Genomic DNA, 13,332 nt, shown 5'->3' on the forward strand with positions numbered 1-13,332 from the left:
CGCGGAGCGAGCGTTTTTTAGTTCATGCCTACTTCCATATCAATTAATTGAAAACTTCGGACGTGCGCATTTTACTTTGCAATTTAATAAATTGACTTACTTGAACACACACATCACTACGCAACAAATAACGACACGCTTGTTAATTTGCATTGAAGCAATAGCGGAGATTAAAAGCGTTTGGTTAACAGAAAAGACATTATTTTCCAACATCCTACATTTTTGATGGTCTTTATACTGTATTGATCTGTCCACCTAAAGCACATTTTTGATGAAAGAGGAAGGGAGGAGATGGCTGGATGACAGGACTTTGTTTGAATTAGAAATTACTTTATGAAATCCAAATTGTATTTTGTATTTTATATTTTTATATATATATGAATGAAAGGGATAATGTGCATCCAGCCGGTTGTTCTCTCAGAATAAACCCCCTGACGGGAAGCGTTGGAAGAGGGGGTCCTGTATCAGCCTGAAGGGGGTTTATTCTGAGATAACAATCGGCTGGATGTACATTATCCCGCTTATTACGCGCTACTTGCCACGTAAGTATATAATTAGACACAAAATATTGATCTGAGTTGAAATATTTTATTAGATCTTTAAACGCAAAGCCTCCACGGAGAGAGAGCAGTTTCAGCGGCGAGATCAAACTAGACGGACATTTAAGAGATACGGTATACAGTCATAACACTTATTACACAGCATTTCACCTCAAAAATAATTATGGAGAGAAGAGATATTGATTTGAGATTAAACTGTTTTAAAATCGTACCTGTATCTTATAATCCAACAGTGTACAAAACAATAGTCACAAAATGGCAGCCGCTGCGTTTGTGTGAAACATGAGAGAGCAAATCCACAATGGCTTAATTAAATAACTGTACACAAAATATTGATATTGAGTTTTAATATTTTATTAGCTCACCAAATGAAAAAAAAAAAAACCTTCCTAGCAAGAAAACGCTGCTGACTTCAGTAACCCGTGTGAGCCGGTTGTTATCGGATATAATGGCCGGTAATTAAAAAATTTAGTAGCCAAATTGGCCGGTGACTGAAAAAGTTAATTTCAAACACTGAATATGATATAATATAATAGTTTTGTGGGCTGTGTTGCGTGTGTGTGTGTGTGTGTGTTCAGTAGCTGTAATAGGATCAGTCATTGTGCTGACAGGAGCATTTAAATGCATGATGACCTCTGACCCTGGAGTGATTTGGTGTGTGTGTAAAGTGTTTCGGAGGACAGATAATTGGGGGCCTGCTGTCAGTGTTAAACTACCAGTGTGTGCGTCTGCTGCTGGGTTCCAGACACACACACACTCACGCACACTCACGCACACTCAGACACACACACACACACACACACACACACACACACACACTAACAGTCAACGCACTGTAGATACATTGATTTTGGAAATGTACACATTTGTGTGTTAAAGACACATAAAGGTATATTGGCTATATAAAACTTGCTGCCAAATTATGAGATGCTATTGAAAATATCTATATGGCCATTTTCCCCCATGGTATTGAGTCAGAATTGTGGCTAGTAACTCTGGAAAACCGCTAGCCACAGTGACTGGTGAGCAAAGAAGTTAATGTCAATCCCTGGTTATCACTCCATTATGACTGTTTACGATTCGTTCGTGTATTTTAATACTCTCTCTTTACAATCACTTCAGTTCAGCACAAGCTCACTCTTCCCAATCTCCCGTTATAATCAATGAAGCTGCACAAACAAGCTCTTTATTACATTGTGTTTACAGTTTGTTGGTTATAATCCCAAGCATGGAGAACAAAAGCTTTGTTTTGTGTGGTATTGAGTGGATTCGGGCTAACTTAAGTGCCTCTGATCTGTCATTGCTTTCACACACTCAACTGAACATGTCTGTGATTGGTTACAATGATCAATGCTTGAAAAAACACACAAGCCCACACACACACACACACAAGCCCCCCCCCCCCCCCCCCCCCCACACACACACACACGTTGCACATTTAAATAGAAATGTTTTACACTCTTCACAGAGAGTGCACACAGAATTGCTGCAATAAAATCAATATCCATTACACAATATTTTAATAAATAAATTGAAACAATTACAACATTTTATATAATTTCTATTAAATAGCGTGTAAATGAACTGTTAAAGACATGGTGCTCTGCAGGTGTTCTCGTGGTGGGTTAAGTGAGTCTAATGGAGTGAGCGGGAGGCGTTCCCGGCGGATGCTGGAATGGGAGCAGTGCAGGTGAGTGTTGGGATATGATGTTCTGGGGTCTCATTACTGGCCGCTCTGTGAGCTTTCAACAGGCTCGGCTTTGTCCCGTCACCGGAAAGTGCTGAGGCATCACTAAGCGCTATTGTCCTGGTGTGTTCATGCACGAGACGGTGGCATGTTTGCTCAGAGATGAGCGCGACTGTCTCCGGGTCGCCCGGACGCATAAGCCGAAGCTCCAAACAAAGCATTCCAGGCGGGACGCTTTATCGGGACAAAGAGGGGCTCATGACTGCTGGACGACCCCTCATGGATGTTTCGGTCCATCCTTACTGCTCTTCTTCTTTGTGTTTCTGGCCTGATGCCAGGATTAATTCTGGTCTCTGGCTGAGACGAGAGCGTATGGATGATCCACTCAGCCAATCACAGCGCATGCACCTTCAGCCAATCACAGCGCAGTGACCTATATAACAGAAGCGCTGTGTTTTTAATGCCGTAAGTGCAGAGATCCAGCCGTGTGTTTTCCTGGAAGCAGAATCCGGATGTGTTTGAGTTCTCTCGAATGTCCTGGTCATCATGAGACTCTCCTGATCAGGGTCGGTCTCCAGTCGAGGGACACACGAGGCCACAGCAGAGCTCACACGAGTGTGTGTGTGTGTGTGTGTGTGTGCTTGACGCTAATGCTTCCGGACGCTCCTTCACAATGACGCTCTGTGATTCCTCCTGTACGTCGCTGATCCTGAATAAACCCTCTTCAAACATCCCATCAGTGATTCTCTGTGACTTTACTACTCCATTATGCATCTTATTGTTCAGGCTGCAGTTGGAGCTCCTTCTTTTGTTCTCATTCATGTCTCTCTTGCTTTCATCATGTTCTTTTAGGCTTTCACTGTCGTTCATTTACTCTCTGATCCATTAGTTTCTTTCATACAGATCTAGTCTCTCTGTCGCACACAATGTCCTCTGATTGATAGTTTAGCAAGCAAAAGGCCTTTTAAATTGTAAAGTTGGCGATGTGTATGTGGCATGCCGTCTGTTGCTCTCCGTCTCGTTTTTAAATCTTGTGATTTTATGTTTGTTCCTACTAGTTTCGGACTGTGACATTTCGCCAAACATTATTAAATATCCGCATGGCTATCGACTCAACCAGAGTGACGTTGATGTGTCTTGCCGATCTCCCCTACCAGCTCACCCACACCTGCATTGGTATCCCACCTATCTTCCCTGGAGGCGGCGGTGTCGGTGGAAGCGCTGTTCGGCTGAAGTCCGCCTGTGTGTATTGGACCTGTGCTGGCCTACGACCTTTGCATGGTCTCTTCCCTCGCGTCGGTGGCTTCGACCTGTTGTTCCTCTTCGTCTGTGCCTTCATGCGGTCATCTCCTTCCTCTTTCGACTCCGTGGAGTGAATCTCCTTAAGCTCCGCTAAACCGGACGACACAGCTGGAGGAAGCAACATGGCCTCCCTCTCTGCTTTCCAGCGAGCTGCTAATGTTGCCAAACGTAAATACTTCTCAGAGTTGATTCTAACAGCAATAGGCCCAATTGCCCTATTTTCAATAGATTCTGATCTAAATCCCACTACTAATCAGTTCCAGGTATATTTTAATGGGAAGATCTCACTGATTAAATCTCAAATGCCTGCGTCAGCCTATACGCCACGTGATGTCCCAGAGTCTGCTCTTCTACATGGTCTGTCTTTGAGCCCATCTCTTTGGACTCTCTAAATGAGATTGTTGCAACTTGCTCTCAGGATGTGATTCCCACTACTCTTCTTAAGCAAGTATTTCAAGCTATCGGTCCTGATTTGTTGTCCATCATCAACAAATGTCTTCACACCTGGATCGTTCCCGAATGCTTCGATTTTGCCTCGTCTTAAAAAAACTAATTTGGATTCTACACTTTTGAGTAACTTTCGCCCAATCTCAAATTGACTTTTTCTCTTTCGAAAATTCTAGAAAAAGTGGTTAAGTCAACTCCGGTCTTTTTTGAATGATAACAATATTCATGAGAATTTTCGGTCCGGTTTTAAAAATCGTCATAGCACAGAATCAGCTCTCTTAAGAGTCAGGAATGATATAATGCTCACCACCGATACCGGGCAATCTGTGGCTTTGGTCGATCACAACATTCTCATATCACGTCTAGAAGCGTGTGTGGGCTTTCGGGGTACGGTGCTGCAATGGCTCCGTTCATATTTAACTAATAGGAGTTACTCAGTCTGCATCGGGCAACAGTCTTCGTCTGAAATGCAATTGGACTCTGGCGTTCCTCAGGGCTCTATTCTAGGTCCGGTTCTGTTTCATCTTTATATGCTCCCTTTGAGTTCTGTTTAATCTAGATGTGGGCTATCTTTTCATCTGTATGCTGATGACACACACATTTACGTGCCTTTGAAGCGTGATGATAAGCTTGCTTTAAAGCCAATATTGGACTGTTTGGATGAACTAAAACTCTTAATGAGAGCAAGACTGAAATGATCTTGTTTGGTTCAAATGATCGCAGTATTCATGATTTCAATCTCCAAGCGCTGTTACCATACAGCTCTGAATCTGGGGGTCTTGTCTGATGACAACCTTAAATATGATAAACCGATACGTGCTGTGGTTAAGTCCTGTTTTTATCATCTTCCTCTTTTAGCCAGGGTTAAGCCCTGTTTGTCTGCTAAGAACTTTGAGACTGATATGCATGCTTTTGCAACTTCCCGATTAGATTATTGTAACTCTTTATATATTGGTGGAAGCAGATATGCATCACACGCTTGCAATTAGCTCAAAATGCTGCAGCACGGCTTCTCAAAGGGAAGCGTAAAAATGAACACATTACACCGGTTTTGATACAGAATTGATTTTAAAGTTTTGTTATTTGTTTGTAAGCCTTTGCAGAACCAGGCTCCACAGTGCCTATCTGATCTGCTGCATCCACCCTCAGTCGAGATCACTCCGATCGGGGGATCTGATCTAACATCTGTTCCTAGAACTAGACTTAACAAGAGGAGTGATCGTGCTTTTGCGGTCATCGAATCAGATCCGCCCAATCTTTCTCAATTTTTAAATCTACTTTGAAAACGTATATTTTTTTCAATATCTTAATTATAATTTTTTTTTTAACCTTAGTTCATAGGTTTTCCATTTTTATTGTCCTTTAATTTGCTTTACTGTTTTATGTTTTCCATCTTATTGTTTGTTTCCTTGGCTTTTGTAAAGCGCTTGTTGGTGTAAAGCAACACCAGTTGTTTTTAAACGTGTTACACAAATAAAAGTTTATTGTTTTAGTATTATTGTGAAAAGGTCCACTCTCAGCTCGTGCTTCGTGTCTTAATGCTGTGAGATCTTTTATAACACAAACGTAAGAGTGTCTTATATGCTTAGATAAGTTAAATTGTGAGGGTTTCTAATGTGCACAGCTCTCTCACAGATTTTCAATAGGATTCAGGTCAAAACATTCATCTGTCTTTGCTGAAGCCATTCTTTTGTTGTTTATGATGTGTGCTTTGGATCAGTGTCATGCTGAAAGGTGAAAGTCCTCTTCATTCATCTTTCTAGCAGACGGCTGAAGGTTCTGGAGATCTGGCTTGGATGTTTTAGTCAGAGAAGGTTTGCGTCTCGTAGCCCAGACTGATGGAGAATATGGGAGATAGTTGTCAGAAAAGCTCTTGTGATGTTGCTGTCGGCCTCTTGACAGCCTCCCTTCCCAGTTTTCTCTGTCTTCTCATCAACTTTGGAGGGACACCTTATTCTTGTTGATGTCACCGTTGTGCCATACTGTTCTCCACTTGTTGATCACTGTGCTCAAGTGCATCTAATGCCTTGGATGTGTTTTTGTAGCCCTGACCTGAGCGATACCTTTCGACAATAACTGTTTACATGGACAGCAGTGATCTAATTATTGACCTTTTTCATATTCTGATGAAGGGTTTACATGAGATGCTTTAAAAATATTCCTTTCATGTTCCTCTTCTACATGTTATAAAACATAGCTCGATTAACTCAAACTCCCACACAACCTTAATTGTGTGATTTGAGGTGTGTATAATGAACTTCAATATAAGATGTGTGTATATAATATAAGATATATATATATATATATTAGAAAGTGTATAATGAACTTCAATGACTAAAATAGGAATACTCCAGGTTTCTTAATTTGATCTTTAGGCGGATAAAGGTAATCAGAAATCCCTGTTTACATGGTAGTTTCTTAATCAGCTTAATATGGGAATATTGTTCTCCATGTAAACGCACTGAATGAGGTCCTGTTGATGCTTCATAAGCTCGAGGCTCTTGTAGTAGCAGCAACCAAGATGTCAGACAAGAACAGCTGAGATTTATTTTGAGTTAATCCGTCACAAATACAATAAATCAAAGATCCATCCAACGGTTTATGTTCACTTGAGACGTAACCGACTGTGTTTGTGAGAACTCGAGAAGGGAATTTGACATCATTCTGTGTGTATTCGACTCTTCATGCCCAACATGCCTTGAAAGGTGTGTGTCGGACTGCGTGAAAGTTGAGTTTTGAATTCTCCTCAGGAGTGTGTTGTGCTTTTACTATCTCTTTAACATAGACCATCTCCTGCTCTTTATCTTTACCCTCGTAGTTATCTCTCTCTTTAATGCCTGACAGCAGTGGTGAAATCATCACTTCCTCGCCTCTGGTTGTAGATCTGTGATCTCCTCTAGATCAGATGACACTCATGAGTTTAGAGCTGCAGAGTTGAGCTTCCCTCTTCCTTGTGGCTCATAGATTCACCAGTAGCTGTACATCTCTCTGGTTTGTTGAGAACATGTCTCCACCTGTGGCTTTCTTCAGCCATTAACACATGATCATCAGACAGCTGTGCAGTGAGATGAGCGTCGGTGTTTGTTTGCACTCGTCCTTCCCCTAATGCACTTTTCACTAATGCAGGCCTGCTGTTGTCCAGTATTGATCCACTGGAAACTGAAATCCATTAGCAGCATCTCTCTGTGTGTGTGTGTGTGTGTGTGTGTGTGTGTGTGTGTGTGTGTGTGTGTGTGTGTGTGTGTGTGTTTCAGTGTTAAGTTTACGGAGCGTAACATCTGATCACTCATCAGTAAATCTGGTGCGACTGAACGCTCGGAACGGATTAGTTGGTGTGTAATTGCATCCATAACAGCAGCTTATGGGGTTTTGTGTCATGTCATAACAAGACACATTAAAACCTTAAACAAGCACTCTTTTGGTTTTTGTTTGTCTAGTTGACCCGACCGTCACTTAGACTTATACTGTAGAAATGGGACAAAAATCGCAACTCAACACTTCCTCTCCAATCCATCCAGACCATTTACTGAGACCGAACTGAACCACAAGGACATTTATCATGTTTATGATATTACAATGATCTCAACAGTCATCACAATATCATCTTTTTAAACTACAGTCCAAGTCTTAAAGGTACAGTAGCACAAGCTGTCAGTTTAATTGACATGTTCATATCCACATTATTTCGAATGATTTACTGCGATCCATTCAAATTATACCTGGAGCCTCTGGTTTGGGAAACTCCCAAAACCGTTTTCAAAAGTACAGAAACTAATCATTTGAAATTATAGGTTGTATTATAAATCATCCTTATTTTTCAGTTTGTCTGAATGAGCTGTACGTTTTCCCTCATGCTCCATTTTATCCATGGGGAAAATAAAGTATCGTTTGGTATTTTAACGTGTTGGTTTCACGAGAGCTCTTTAAGTACGCTAGCTGTCTTTTGTTCCTCCGGAATATTTTCTTTTTCTTTTCTGCTCTAAAAATATGTCTAAGACAACATATACTGCTCTCTTGTGGTCTACTATCCTGATTAATGAACGTATTACACAAATAATGCACTTGCAGTAAGAATTTCTCATTTTCTCCCAGAATTCTCATTCCCATCCTGGTTTTCACACACCGCATTAATGTTCTGCTCACAGCAAGAGCAGGAACTATATTAGCGTCCACTCCAACTCAATATTGTTCTGTTTATTAAAAGCGAGCTGCAGTTCTGTCGTCTGCCTCTTAAATGCTCGAGCTCTTTAAAGCAAGATGGATTCTGATTTGCTGATTGTCAATGTTTTTATCGTTCATCAGCTGGAAAAAAATTAGTTCTGAAAGTGATGCAAATGATATCGTTCCTCTTTGCCGTAACACTGCTGTTTTTGGCGCTGCTATTCTGTCATATTTAGAATAAGCTTTATCTTTATCATCCTTGGTGTTAACCAGTCTTAAAGTAGGAAAATACAGTTTGTATATCAAAATGACAACCATGTTCTAGATAATGACGGAACATTTAATCCATGCAACATACAAACACGTTACATATTACTGACTTGTATATCTACAGTAATATTTATGTGACTCCTAGGGCTGGGTATTGAGACAAATTTCACAATTCAATTCGATTCGATTTCAATTCCGATTCGATTCAATATTGATTATTTTGGTTATCAGGTACAATACATTGCAAATTTTCTCAAGGAAAACAAATCTCTTCACTAATGCTGTAAACTATGAGAGTCAGTTGTAGCCTATAGGCTTCATTAGCCTACTGTAATACTGAAGGTACAAATGAACTGATTTGTGTACAAACACTTAAATTACACTTTTATTTATTTTTATAATAATAAAGTAATATAAAATATAAACATTTAAATGGTGGCTGTCATAAAAACCTGCCAGATTTATTCAAACATGCATTAAATATTGAAGAACATTAGAAATTTTAATGAATATGTAATATGGTGCATATATTAATCAAAATGCTCCTCTCTAGAGTTAATATTTCTCACTGACTAACGAGTTTATGGTCACTTTATATGTTTTTTCTGAGGTAAATGTGACGTTACATGACATTGTTTACAAGCTGATTTACTGACGTCTTTCCACGGTTGAAACACTGATTGAGCGACTCCATGTCACATGATACGGACTTCGATAAGTTGTTCTCCACCTTTTAACACACTTTCAGAAGCTCACTCATGTTTATCTCGCGCTGTAACTGGTGTTATTAAGGCGGAAGAGAAGATCACGTGCTTCTCTAGATATTTTTTACCCAGCCCTAGTGACTCCCATAATTTGTGCAGAGCTTCATGGGAGACGTAGGATAAATGTACATGGATAGCTCATTTTAACTGTTTTTTGGTGCAAGAAACCTTGACTGATGGATTAGAAAGTGCGTGAGCAGTTTGGCGTATGGGTGGGCTGAAGCCGAGCAGATTGAAGAATGCAGATCTTCCTCAATGACTAATGCTGGAAGCTCCTGGTGTCTGGAGAGGAAAGAGGGACCGTTGAGGGCCTCATTCCTCAGGAGTCACACCAACACTCACGCTATCGAGATGAATCAACAGAATGTGAGGAACGGCTCAAACAGGCCCATTATGAGCCGGCGCTTCAGACTCCACACAGTCTCCATTCAGACTCATCACAGCGCCAGCGCTGGCATTTACGGGAATACTTCAAGTGCCACACAAAAATAGCTCTTCTCCCTCATTTACTCACCATCACGTTGTTCCAAACCTGACTGCCTTTTGTTTTCGATGAAATTGTTCATGCACTAAAACTTGAGACATTTCTCAAAATATCACAGAAGAAAATCATCCAGGTGTGTAACGACGTGAAGGCGAGTGATTTATTGACAGAATGATCGTTTTTGGGAGAACCGCTCCTTCACGATAAATGGTTCTACAACTAATGAAGTGATTTGGATGAGCACCACAACATCGTCTATAAATAATGTCCAAATATTCCACTCATCTTTCTTCCTCTGTGTGTCTCCAGAAACGGGCGAAAGGCCAGTACCTGTTTTTTGAAGTCTGCGAGCACCTGAATCTGATAGAGAAGGATTACTTCGGCCTGAGCTTTAAAGACAACGCTGAGCAGAGGGTGAGTTCACACACAAGACATGAACAAAACAAAACACACCCTAACAGTATGGGGACAGCAGTCCATGTGACTCGAGCTCTGTGTTCCTGTGATGCTTCATGAGAAGCAGAGACTGATTTAAACTGTCTATCCTGTGAGGTCATGTGACAGTGTCCGCTTTCACCACCGCGGTGTAACGGACCAGCTACTGCCGGTGGTTAAATATTAAATAAAACATTAGCAAAAGCAGCGGACACATTTCATCTTCTGCAGGAGCAAGACATCTAGGCTATATTTGATGTTGCGCTGCCAGAGAAAGCGAAAATAAATTAACGGTGTGTGTGAAACACTCTACGCAAAGAACATTCCTGACCAAGTCTAACAAGCACAAACTGTGTTAAATAGAAAAATAAAAAGGTATCTGTCCTACAGTGTTTTTCCACTTTTAAATGAATAGGCTCATGTGCACGAATCCAAAGCACTGATACTGAACAAGCACTGATATTGATTAGCTGTGATCAGTCCTTTATCTGCCATTGGTGATGAAGCATGACGTTGATGCTAAAATCATTAGTATATACATGTGTTCTTGTGAGGTGCATCATGGGATTGGTCAGGCATGTTGTTTTCTAGATCTGTTCAGCCATCAGTCTCTCAGTCCAGCTGATTGAGCCAGTAATAGAGGCCTTATGTCTGTGAGGCACTTTAATATTGGTGATATTCAGTGTTACACGCTTGATTCAATTTCCATTTTATTTGTGATTCCGCCTGTTTTCTGCGTGACTGAAATGATAGGACCCTAGTTCAGCTGTATCTTTGCAAACAGCAAAGAGATTCATTAACCAAGATCTTTTAAAGCTGTTAACACAGACTTGCCATACAAAGCCACGTGTGCACATGCAGTGGAAACATAATGTGATAATATAATAATGAAGCTGTCAAAATTAATAAAATTTAGCTTTCCTGTAGCTCAAACAGTAGAGTTTGAGCGCTTGCAACGCCAAGGTCATGGGTTCGATTCCCAGGGAAAGCAAGACCTGATAAGAATGTGTACCTTGCAATGCAATGTAAGTCGCTTTGTATAAAAGCGTCTGCCAAATGCATAAATGTAATAAGAGAAATATACTAGTATTAAATTATATAATTCTGATATTCACAGTGGTCTGGGTTGATAAAAAAGAAGGAAAATTTTGAGATGCCGTCACAAAGTAGACAAAAGAGTCCACTGTCAAGATCAGGTGCAATGGTGAACTTTCCCTCAGCTTACTCTAGGGACCCAGATGTCAGAATTCTGGACTCTCTTAAAGACAAACACTGTCCGTTTCTGCAGAGAATGAGTCACAGTCACAGAATGGTGTATTTTGTTCAAACCTTGATGTTGTAGTGCAGCTGCTTTATTGACTCTGTGTTGTTCTGTTGCAGTGCTGGCTGGACCCTACCAAGGAAATCAAGCGGCAGATCCGCAGTACGTGCCGTCTCTTTCTCTTTCTCCACATGTGATCAGTCAGGCAGATGAAGGGGTTTGTGTGATTCAGTCTCTGGCTCCGTCGTCCTCTCACACATCTGCAGATTCAACAGCTGTAATTATCAGAGCGCTGGAATGACGCACACAGGGTGGAGTGAGAGAGGATTCCTCATTCACACAACATTCAGAAACATGTGTTGATGCGTGCTGTCAGCTGACCGATTCTGTTCTGTGTTCAGAAGGACATGCTGCACATGCAGAGGTCTGTCCTTAAAGGGATCGATCACACTTCGGTTGAGCTGTGCTGCCTTAAAGCCTTTAACCCTGTAGAGCCTGACATATCTAATAATTGTCAAAAAAAAAAAAACTTTAAGTTTGCATATGAGTTTAAGTATCATTTTTGATACATCAGGCTTTTGTGGCATCATATAGTCTGATAAAGTTAGAATATGGAGGAAAAACACCTACATTTTATTACAAAAATAAGCAACTTCCTGCAGATGCTAATGTTTATATTGACAAAAAGAGTAAATTTTGCATATAAATATGGACAAGATAAAGAGTACATGAGATGTTTACAACAGTGTAGCAAATACTTGCATAAAATGCATATAAATACCAATGATATGTCTTAGATTATATTTAAATGATTAGTTTTATGAGGTCATTGCACGAAAACATCTTGTAATTTCAGAACTCAAAATGTCCTAGTTTTTTTTTCAAAAACAGCTTTCATTGAAAGGGTTAGTTTTGGAGTCGTCACATTATGACTCTGCAGAATCAGATGAACACTTACTTCTACTTTATCGCGTCTTTAGCCCTGGCACTCCGAAAGAATCCTTACGCTAGGAATTTTTTCAACTATGTGAATGTCTCAGTAGAGAATTATTTGTTTATTCGGTGCATTTAACTGTGGATTCTTTGGTAAATCAGTTGCAATTTCGGCGCAGGCTTTGCAAACAGGCGACAGTAACGCCACAACATGCAAGTAACCGTGTTAATTCTAATGCCTGATCTGTGACCAGTGATATCTTATATGTAATGATTCATACATTCTGAGTCTCAATCATTTATTGCTGTTTATACGTCAGTAAATCAAGTCAGTGACTAAACGATCAACTTCGCATTGTTTCTCTTAGTAGCATGAAAATGTTATTTAAATAGTGATTTAAATTGTATACAGAAAACGATCAAAGATAATCACTGTTAATCAAACAGTGTGAGTTTATCAGTGACTGAGTTCTGGGCTCTCCCCAAAACTCCTGTTATAGTCAATGACGCGGTCTACACTGCACAATGAATCTCTTATTTACGCTGTTAGTTGATGACCGCATTCGTGAGGGTGCAGAAATCGAGTTGCAATGATGAGATCACTGCATTCATGCGCTAAACAGTCATTGCAACCTCATGCCATGGGAGTAGGTCTAAAAATAATGCCATAATCAACACTTTTCACCATTAGTAAACCTTGCGAGCTGTAATAGTGAATTCCAACATGTTCATATGCAAAGGTGTCAGCCAATCACAGCAGTGGGCGTTTACACTGAAGTCTCACAGCAGACACGCCCCTTCAAACAGAGCGTTCAAATCAGGGTAGGAAAAATGCCTTTTATTTCTAAATTTGATGTACAAACCATACTAACATTATAAATGCACTTCAGGAAACATTATAAAACAATTAAAAAATGCAGATCATAACCCCTTTAAATCATATAATGCAGTGCAATACAATGATGATTGACGGATGAACAAATAAGCCTTCCTCAAAAGCCTGATGATCATATTTTTCTAATAAATGA

The 13,332-nt window shown here is 40.3% G+C and overlaps 1 protein-coding gene across 10 annotated transcripts in view; it reads left to right on the top strand.

Moving 5' to 3' along the window:
- Positions 1 to 13,332, top strand: part of epb41l2 (erythrocyte membrane protein band 4.1 like 2) — a 96,030-nt gene that overhangs the window by 41,265 nt on the left and 41,433 nt on the right. For all 10 annotated transcript variants that reach the window (XM_079887513.1, XM_079887517.1, XM_079887522.1 and 7 more), the window contains exons 5-6: positions 9,985 to 10,089; positions 11,491 to 11,533. In XM_079887513.1, the coding sequence (XP_079743639.1) occupies positions 9,985 to 10,089; positions 11,491 to 11,533 (148 nt within the window). The remainder of the gene's footprint in view (positions 1 to 9,984; positions 10,090 to 11,490; positions 11,534 to 13,332) is intronic.

Source organism: Squalius cephalus (genome assembly GCF_949319135.1).
Source record: "Squalius cephalus genome assembly, chromosome: 12".
In the NCBI taxonomy this organism is placed as follows: Eukaryota; Metazoa; Chordata; class Actinopteri; order Cypriniformes; family Leuciscidae; genus Squalius; species Squalius cephalus.